Raw genomic sequence first — 10,195 nt, forward strand, 5'->3', positions numbered from 1 at the left:
GATATCGAGAGCGCGCCTATATCGAGCCGGTTCACACGCCCACCGTTCAATTCCTACACTGGGAAGACAGACCCGGTGGAACATATAAGTCACTATATTCAGATAATGTCCTTACACTCCCATAACGACGCATTGATGTGTAAGGTTTTCCCCCTCGAGCCTTGGCCCCATTGCTTTGAGGTGGTTCAATGGGTTGAAGAAGGGCTCGATCCATAGTTTTTTGGAACTGATCCAGGAGTTCGAAGTACGGTTCATGACTTGCAGCCGGGTGCCGTAGCCCGTGGACACGTTGCTATCAATGAAGATGGAGGCTGGAGAGACCCTTCGCAACTACGCCAGTCGGTATTGGGAGTTGTACAATGAGATTGGCAGGGGTAATGAAAAGATCGCGGCGAGCACCTTTCGGATGGGCCTACCCGAAGAATCTGGGCTGAAAGAATCGTTGACCTTAAAGCCTCCCGAGGATATGAGGCAGTTGATGAGGCGTATCGAAGAGTACAAGCGATTAGAAGATGATCGGCTGCAGTCCAAAGGGAAGGAACCAATAATCAGTTATCCTTGGAACAACGGCTTCAACCCTAGACACAGGAAGGATTTGAGAATTCAAGAGCCCGGCCCAACGGTTGGGGGCGTCAACGCGACGTTCAAGGAGCCCGTACACCGCATCATTGATAGGATAAAAAATGAGCCGTATTTTAAACGCCTGAATAGGATGGCGGGCGACCCGTCAAGGAGAAACCAGAATTTGTATTGCTCCTATCATAGGGATAAAGGGCATACCACCGAGCAGTGTAGGGTGTTGAAAGATCACCTGGAACAGTTGGTGAAGGCAGGGCATTTGAAAGAGTTTTTGGTGGAAACAGGGAATCAGGAGACTGGACAGGCTGATCGGCTGCGTCGAAACCCTCTCCCACCCCCTTTGGGAGTGATAGAGGTCATCCACGCCGCACCGAGGGCAATTAGAGCACCCACAGCAAAAGGGGTGTTGACCGTGGTGTCGGCGGAAGGAAGCGCGAGCGAACAACCCCCTGGTAAGAAGCCGAGGTACAGTAGACAACCTATCGCGTTCGACAACGACGACCTGGAAGGTACTACTCAGCCCTACCACGATGTTTTAATAGTCACGGCCCGAATAAGGGGATTTATAGTGAAGAGAATAATGATAGATCAAGGGAGTGGCGTAGATGTAATGTACCCGGACCTATACAGGGGGCTCGGCCTGAAAAAGGGGGACTTGTCCAAGTATGATACACCTTTAATGGGATTCGACGGGCCTATGGTGATTCCAAAAGGGCAGATTTCACTCTCAGTTATCATGGGAGGCAGGGAGGTAATGGTGACATTCATAGTGGTCGCCTCTTTCTCATCGTACACGGCAATATTCGGAAGGCCATGGATACATGACATGGGGGCTGTGCCATCCACCTTGAACGTAAAAGTCAAGTTCCGAACTGATGAAGGGATTACAGTAATAAGGGGCGATCAGCAAGCGGCCAGACAGTGTTTGGTAGCCACGGCAATCAAACGAATAGAACAGAAGGAATCAGCCGAGAAGGCACCCGTATAGCAATTACAGCATCCCCAAGTGGAGGGGACCAATGCTGCCGAGGATTTGGTAAGCGTAAAGATCTTACCGGGAAGTGAAAGGAGTTTTCAGATAGGGGCAGGCTTGAATGATGGGGAAGGCTTGAATGATGGGGAAAGGGTGCAACTACTACTGTTCCTCATACAAAACGTGGATGTGTTTGCATGGAATCCATATGAGGTGCCCGGTGTCGACCTCGAGTTCATAGTTCACAAGCTGAATGTGGATCCTCTATGCCCCCCAAGAAACAAAGACCGAGAAGGTCTGCTAAGGAGCATGTGGAAGCCGTCAGACAGGAAGTTGGGAAGCTGAGAGAGGCGGGGGCCATAAAGGAAACATTCTTTTCGGAATGGCTCGCAAACACGGTAGTCATGAAAAAGAAGAGCGGTAAGAGGAGAGTTTATGTTGATTTTACCGATCTGAACCGAGCATGTCCGAAGGATCCGTTTCCAATGCCGAAAATCGACTAATTGGTGGACGCTACGTGCAGGCACCCGAGAATGAGTTTCCTCGATGCTTTCCAGGGCTATCACCAGATTGCCCTAGCCACCGAAGACCAGGAGAAGACGGCATTCTTAACGCCCGATGCTAACTACCACTATACCGTGATGTCGTTCGGTTTGAAAAACGTGGGAGTCACTTATCAACGAATGATGACGAGGATGTTTAGGGATAAGATTGGACGGACAGTGGAAGTATACATTGATGACATGGTGATAAAGAGAAAGCAAGAAGGATAGCACATTGACGACCTGAAAGAAGTGTTCGAGATACTCCGACGACATTGGCTGCGCCTCAACGCCGATAAGTGTGCATTCGGGGTTGGATCCGGCAGGTTCCTGGGTTATTTGATTACTAAACGAGGGATAGAAGTCAGTCCCGATCAAATTGAAGCCGTGAAACGTCTCAAACCGCCGGACAACCCGAAAGAGGTTCAAAAGCTGACTGGTATGCTGGCTACTCTTAACCGATTTATTTCCAAGTTCGCTGATCGGTGCCAGCCTTCATACCAACTTCTAAAGAAGTGGAAGGGGTTCTAGTGGGACGAGGAGTGTGACAGGACCTTCCAAGATCTAAAGGATTACCTTGGGCGGGCACCGACGTTGTCAAGCCCAGAACCAGGAGAAGACTTGTACATGTACCTCTCAGTATCCGAGCATGCAGCGAGCGCCATACTACTGAGGGATAACGGTGCACAGCTTCCGGTTTATTACATCAGCAAGACGCTAGTCGACGCGGAGACTGGGTACTTACCACAGGAAAAATTGGTGCTGGCACTCGTGCATTCCACCCGAAAATTACCTCATTATTTTTAGGCCCACACAGACCACATCTTAACCAAGTACCCGCTCCAGTCATTGTTTAGGAGATCTGACTTTACGGGGAGGATAGCCAAGTGGGGGACTCGGCTGGGCTCCTTCGACATCAGATACAAGCCGAGGAACTCAATGAAGGGACAAGTACTTGCGGATTTTATTGCCGAGTTCTCGCCGAGAGGTACGGACATAACCTGCGTAGTAGAAGTCAAGCCACGGAAGGTGTTTGTGGACGGAGCGTCCAATGCGGCTGGAGCGGGGGCAGGGATCGTGGTCATCACCCTGGAAAACCTAAAGCTAGAACACTCATTCAGATTAGGCTTTAGGGCTTCTAATAATGAGGCCGAATATGAGGCTCTGCTGGCAGGACTAAGGGTTGTCATGGATCTGGGGGTAAATGAGGTGGAAGTATACTAGAACTCCTTCCTCGTAGTAAGTCAGGTCCAAGGGAACTTCGAGGCTAAGGATCCCCAGATGATAGAATATCTGCGGCTAGCAAAGTAGATGATGGGTAACTTTGTGACAGTCAAGATTGAGCCAATAGCCCGGGGACAGAACTGGCACGGCGATTCTTTGGCAACTCTAGCATCATCAATAGTTGATGAGGTACCTCGACTGATCGGGGTGGAGTTGGTGCCCGAGCCAAGTATTGCCGCCAGGGCACTGATTCTTCAGGTCACTGAAGCCAAGAAGTACTGGATGGATCCAATCATCGACTTCCTTTCAGAAGATCGAGCCCCGGAAGATGAGAAAGAGGTAGCTAGAGTACAGCGAACTTTCGCTCAGTACTGGTTATCTGCCGATCAAAAGCTATATCGCAGATCATTCAAAGGGCCATACCTGCAGTGCCTTCGCCCCAGCCAGGCTAAAGAACTGTTAGCTGAATTGAACGAGGGAGTCTGCGGTAGCCACGTGCGGGGACACTCGCTGGCGCATCGAGCAATGACCCAGGGTTTCTGGTGGTCGCAGATGAGGAAGGAAGCTACCGAGTATGCTCAGAGATGTGAACAGTGTCAGGTTCACGCGCCGATGATCTACCAACCGGCCAGGAACTTGAACCCAGTTTGCAGCCCATGGCTGTTCGCCCGCTGGGGGCTGGACATAGTCGGACCATTTTCTCGAGAAACGGGCAACCGAAGGTTCGTGTTGGTGGCAGTAGACTACTTCACAAAGTGGGCAGAGGCTGAGGCACTGGCCAACATCCGAGACGTTGACGTTAAGAGATTCGTATAGAGGAACATTATAACAAGGTTCGGCGTGCCGGAATCTTTAATATCGGACAATGGCCTACAGTTCAACAGCAGGGCTTTCCGGGAGTTTTGTGAGAGCCTCGGTATCCGGAACCGATAATCCACACTAGCCTACCCACAAAGTAACGGCCAAGCAAAAGTGACAAACAAGGCTATTGTGAGCGGCCTTAAGAAAAGATTGGAAGGCGCCAAGGGTAGATGGGCCGAGGAGTTGCCAACCGTCCTATAGGCATACCGAACCACTCTGAGGAGATCCACAGGAGAAACGTCATTCTCTCTAACTTACGGGGCGGAGGCAGTCATCCCTGCTGAAGTAAACCTGTGTAGCGCCCGAGTTGCAGGATTCGCTTCTGACGAGAACGAGGAGTTTATGGCCAAGGAGCTGAACTTGCTGGAGGAACACCAAGATGTGGCCACCATTCGGCTGGCAAAGTACCAACAGAAGCTTGCCAGGAGGTACAATAGAGCTGTCAGAAGGAGGGAGTTCGCCGCAGGAGATCTGGTACTCCGAAAGGTAGTGGGGAATACGCGAGAGACGAGCGCGGGAAAGCTAGCTCCGACTTGGGAGGGGCCCTACCATGTGACTGCTATTGCCGGAGCAGGGGCATACTATCTGGAGGATTTGGAGGAAAAACCGCTCCATCGGCCATGGAATGTTCGCAATTTGAAAAAAATTTATCAGAGACCGGACGCCCTCCAAAGATATAAACCCGATGTAATCTGGCATTACTGCATGTTTAATACGAAGAAATTTATTCAGCTATCCCCCTTTTCTTATTTCAAGTTATTATCGCCAGGCAAGAATTATAAAGAGAATCACGAGGGTAAAGGCAACTCATTCACGGCAAGGACAGAAACCTGCCCTCGGTTCGATTCCTATCACCGAGAAGGTGGAAACCTTATGCTATTTTTATCTAAGGACAGAAACCTGCCCTCGGTTCGATTCCTATCACCGAGAAGGTGGAAACCTTACACTATTTTTATCTAAGGACAGAAACCTGCCCTCGGTTCGAGCCCTATCACCGAGCAGGTGAAAACCTTACGCTATTTTTATCTAAGGATAGAAACCTGCCCTCGGTTCGAGCCCTATCACCGAGCAGGTGAAAACCTTACGCTATTTTTATCTAAGGACAGAAACCTGCCCTCGGTTCGAGCCCTATCACTGAGCAGGTGAAAACCTTAAGCTATTTTTATCTAAGGACAGAAACCTGCCCTCGGTTCGATTCCTATCACCGAGAAGGTGAAAACCTTAGGCTATTTTATCTAAGGACAGAAATCTGCCCTCAGTCTGATTCCTATCACCGAGCAGGTGAAAACCTTACGCTAGTCTCGCGTAGGTACAAGGACCCATTCTTGGCATGGCTAGCGACGCCGAGCGTCCAGTGACATAAGCCACTACGGCTTGAATTCAAAGGGGCTACTCCCGGCCCCCAAAAGTGAGAAAGTAAGGTATGATGGCATTTACCAACGACATTAACATTAAGAGAATAATCGTGTACAGGATCGGCAGTTATCAAGCAAGCGACAGGGAAGCACAAACGGCATTTAAATGGCATTAATTGAAACAACGATATTTAAATGACATTAATTATAACTGTCTGGAAGACAGGGAAATTGTTCCATCGCCACAGCCCGATGATTTAAGCTCTTCAAACGTCAAAGACGAAATAATAACAGTAATAAAAAAAATAAAATAAAAAAGAGACAAAGAAAGGCTGGATTATCAAACGGCAGGGTCGGCTGGTGTGGGCAGAGGAACAGGCTGCTCAGTTCCTCTCACAGTTATCGGTGGGACTTGGTCTGGTGCAGCTTCGGCCCTAGTGCGGATGTTACTTGTAACCTTCGGGTTAGCTGCCTCCATATGAGCGTCAATATCCCGTACGAGGTCGATCATACTCAGAGTCTCCTCCTCGTCTAAAGCCTCGATCCGACTGTGAACGGCAGGGGGAGGAGGGGTCGAGTAAGGGGTCTGCTCGGGGCTCCACAGTGGAGAGTCCGCAGCCACTCCTATCACCTTAAGGGCAGCTAACCATCCCTCCCCGAAGCCATGGTGCCGAGCTTGATGAATGATTGGCTCCGCGGAGTTTTCAGCATCCAAGAAGCCGACATTATACCACTTTTCCTCGCAGGCTTCGAGGGACTTCTTTAGGCTGGCAATTTCATTAGCTTGGGCTAGACTCAAGTTGTCCACCGTTGCTAACTTGAGCTCGGTCTCCCCTAGCTTCGCCTCCAAGAAGGTCAGCTTTCCCTCGGCGGCCTGCCGGGCGTTCTTGGCACCTACCGCTTTCCTTTCCAACGCCGCGGCAGCATCCCCTTTTTCCCTAGCCGTGGCCTCAGCAATAGCCTTTAGCGCCTTTTCCCCCTCTAGGGCCTCGGCCGCATCCTTCAACCGCCCGGTCACAATGCTGGTCATCTGCGCAGCTTGGAGATAGGATAGTAGCCAAATGGTGAAATTAAAAAAAGAAAAGAGAAGACCACTCAGTACAATGCACACAGTCAAGGGGAATAGAGCGTTACTGGGATGGAATGCCATTGTAGTCGCGTGGCCAATGTCTCATCATCACCCTGCGCATAGTAATGGACATCCTCGGGCAGCATGAGGCCCTGCGCCAAACTTTGGGCCACTCTCCCCCCGGCACCCCTGTCCCACAGCCGGAAGCTGGTGGTTTTTGGCAGGCACTCGTCACCTAACCAAAAGGTATGCTGCCAACCGACTACCGGCCGGGAAAAGGATGCCACGTTGGTTCCAATCTGAACCGCAGGGGGTGTGACCACCGGCCCCTCTGGAAGCCTGGAACCGCCCGCTGCACGGGAAGGGGTCTTCGGCAAAGCGTCACCTAGGACAAGAGGGTTATTCTCGGCAACCCTTTTTCTCTTCCTGTTTTCGCCCCCGGGAGGAGTTTGACTCGTCCCTTTTGGGGACTGAGTTTGAGCCGCAAGACTGGCGTCGGGAATGAACCGAGAAAGGGTCATCTCCCTATGCTTCACCATTCTCTCCGCTTGGTTGACAGCTGGTTCCTCGGCTACAGGGGCAGCGTTCTCTGGCTGTCCAATCTTTTCGTGCCTCCATCAACTCTGGGACATGCGCTCGGCAGAACCGTCCCTCACCGGCGCGATGTCGTCTGTAGTGGTATAGCGTGGGCCACTTTCTCGAGCCTCGCCTGTGGTGAGCCCAGAGGGAAGGAATGTCTTGTACCGCATGTCAATGTACGATAGGAGCGGGCTGTCTACCAAAAGTGCCTGGCCGAAGTTTTACCAAGTGGTGTACACAGGGTTGATGCCGAGGATCAAATGAGACGCCCTAAGTTGCCCGTCTTCGTGTATGAAGATCTATGACCTAAGAACGAAGTTGAGGTCTCGTGCATGTATAACTCGACTGTGCGGGAAGAACCTTTTGGATTCTGCAACAAGTCCGGGAACAAACCGATCAGCTATAAAAGAAAAAATATATGTAAAAGATGCAAGAACAAATCAAATAGGGATTGTCGGTACCGACCAACTTCACGTGGTGAGAGCAGGCAAAGAAGCTCACTGGCATGCCAGTTACCACGCACCCGAACGAACTCTCCGGCCAAGTTCCTATTAGAGTCAGGCAGGTAGGATATAAGCTGGACTCGTGTATCTCTAGTTTTCAAGTAATAACCACGGGTGAAGTTGTCGTACATTTTATTCATGAAATTTATGTCGTGCTGGTTCAACTGCAGCCCGAACATGTGGTTTAACCGGATGACACAGCTAACAACCCTATAAAAGTTGGGGGGAAATTGGTCGGGGCACAGGCCGTAAAACCCTAGGGTACCTGTTATGAGAGGGTTTACAGGGAACCTAACCCCACCCTCGAGTATCGACATCAGCGGGAAGAACGTTGCGTTCGAGTCAGCAGCCCTCTGAAGTTCGAGGTTTCCCACATTGCAATACGCAACGTCGACATCCCCTAGGACGCCGAAGGTCTCTCTAAAACTAGCCAAGGCAGCCCCAGGGGTAAGTAGGTGAGAAAACCCCATTCCTAGAGTATGAAATAGAAGAGAATCGAAAAGGAAAGAAAGGTAGAAAGAACTTACTTAGGGCTCTAGGGAGTGGAGAACTGAGGAGGTTTTTGCGCAGGAGAAGAATGCTCGGCAAAGGAGGGGTTGGGAGCGAGAGAAACGCGAAAAGTGAAAAAGAAATCCAGAATGGGCTATTTATAGGACCTTGAAGCGTTTAATGAGGATGAGGCCAGGGGCGGAAAAAAAAAAACCCTCCCAAATCCCTTTCTTGGATAACCCTCCACACGCGTGGGCACGGTTCATGAACCGTTGGGCGGTTCGCCAACTACCAAATATTAATTACTGACGTGACGACCTGATACAACGCCATTTTCGAGAAATTCGATAAGATGATCGCCCTGGCCGTGTGCCGAGAGTATACATCTGCGGGAAGCCATCACTACGACTTACCCGGGATCCTTGATTCATCGCTTGAAGCAAAGCATGAATCAAGGGGGGGCTATTGTACAGGCCTCACCCCCCGTCAAGCCCAATCGCCCTAAAGCCCATGAAGACTAACTCTTATAAGAGCCCCGCGCTGATCACATATGGTAACGCACGTGCCATCCAAGAGGTTTGAGCTCGGAGTGCTCAAAGCAGCCTGTGATGTGCCCCTGCCAAGCACAGAACTTACATGCGGGGTTGGTCTTAGCGCCACTATCATTTTCTTCTTCCCGCCACCAAACATCCACTTAGATGAAACGGTATTGGACCTCCCTTCCATTGCTTGGGGAACGCCCCTGCCGAGCATCAAACCCAGCGGTGGAGCCAGTTTCAATGCCACTCTCATTTCCTCCCACTCCCAACTAAACCCCCACTTATGGGTAATAGTATTGGACTCCTCCTTCCACCCACCAGGGGAATAATCATGACCGTTCCACTAAGTTTGGCTATAAATAGGCAGGGAAGATTCAGTTGATGAGGTTGGCAATTCCAGAGGGAAAAGACTAGAGAAAGTAATATTAATCCTTCCCAAGGAAGAAAGGGGAGAGTTAGTGAGAAAAGAGGGGAGACTCAGGAAACGGGGCAGCCGAGCATAACGCCACCCGTGGTAGAAAATCCAAAAGTCCACTATACAAATAGATTGTGAGCCCAAACTCCTCCGAGGCCCAGCAGCCTTATTTTGGAACGCACACAACTGATCCTAACATATTATTTTCAGCAAATTTCAAACAACAAAATATACATTAAACCACATTATTATATAATAAGATATTCCTGAAAATCACGCAATGCAAAATTAATAATGAACTGTTCATTAAAATTTGAAAGAACTTATTCCAAATTTATTTAATTATATAATAAGATGACAAGTATGCATTTAATTACAGGAAATCAATGGTATATTATTTATAATTCATTCACGTACAACAATGCAAAATTAAAAACTGCAAACATAAATCAAAGTTTAAGAGATAAGTCAAGCCCCATAGGATCATACTGCTCATTCTTCAATTCTATACCCTTTTGCTGGTCATCACAACCAGAAATACCCCCCAAAGTATGAAACATAGCCCTTCTGTTGAAGCTCTTCATTCCATCACAATAATCCTCCATCATCGGTTGGGGCATGGTGGATTGCAGGCTCCTAGTACTTGGCATTGACTGTTTTTCAAATCTATAACCAGGTAGAGGATGGGGCCTAGGATAAATAGATTGATGATTCATTGAGTGCATATGCATCCGTAGATTTCCAGTGAATGAATGTTCAAGAGGAAGAGTTACCATGCCTAGATAGCTACTGTCTTTGTGCCTCAAAGAAGGCATATCCACTATTCTTTTCAATTCTTTAGCCAAGGCTCTCTCATGTTTGTGACCATTTTGGTGGCCACCTAATGCTTGGGCACTAGGGAACATTTGGTTGCAAAATTTGCATGAGAAATGCCTCCTTTTCACCTTTGTTTTGTGAACCCCGTTTGAAGATGCCATTGACAGTCTAGAAGAAGAGTTCACCTTGCTGTTAGAAAGCTTCAGATCCGAAAGGTTATTTGCTTCTATATATGTTATTTCAGCTTTTTT

The 10,195-nt window shown here is 49.2% G+C and overlaps 1 protein-coding gene across 1 annotated transcript; it reads left to right on the forward strand.

Moving 5' to 3' along the window:
- The first annotated feature begins 304 nt into the window (after positions 1-304).
- LOC142609126 (uncharacterized) lies at positions 305-1,567 on the forward strand. The gene has a single exon (XM_075780751.1). It carries the CDS (start codon positions 305-307, stop codon positions 1,565-1,567), a length of 1,263 nt encoding a protein of 420 aa, XP_075636866.1.
- Positions 1,568-10,195: the final 8,628 nt, after the last annotated feature.

The sequence above is a fragment of the Castanea sativa genome, chromosome 9 (assembly GCF_040712315.1).
Source record: "Castanea sativa cultivar Marrone di Chiusa Pesio chromosome 9, ASM4071231v1".
Taxonomy (NCBI): Eukaryota; Viridiplantae; Streptophyta; class Magnoliopsida; order Fagales; family Fagaceae; genus Castanea; species Castanea sativa.

What these genes read in the sequence shown, in the direction of transcription:
- LOC142609126 (XM_075780751.1), top strand. Translation starts at nt 305, where the DNA reads ATGGAGGCTGGAGAGACCCTTCGCAACTACGCCAGTCGGTATTGGGAG.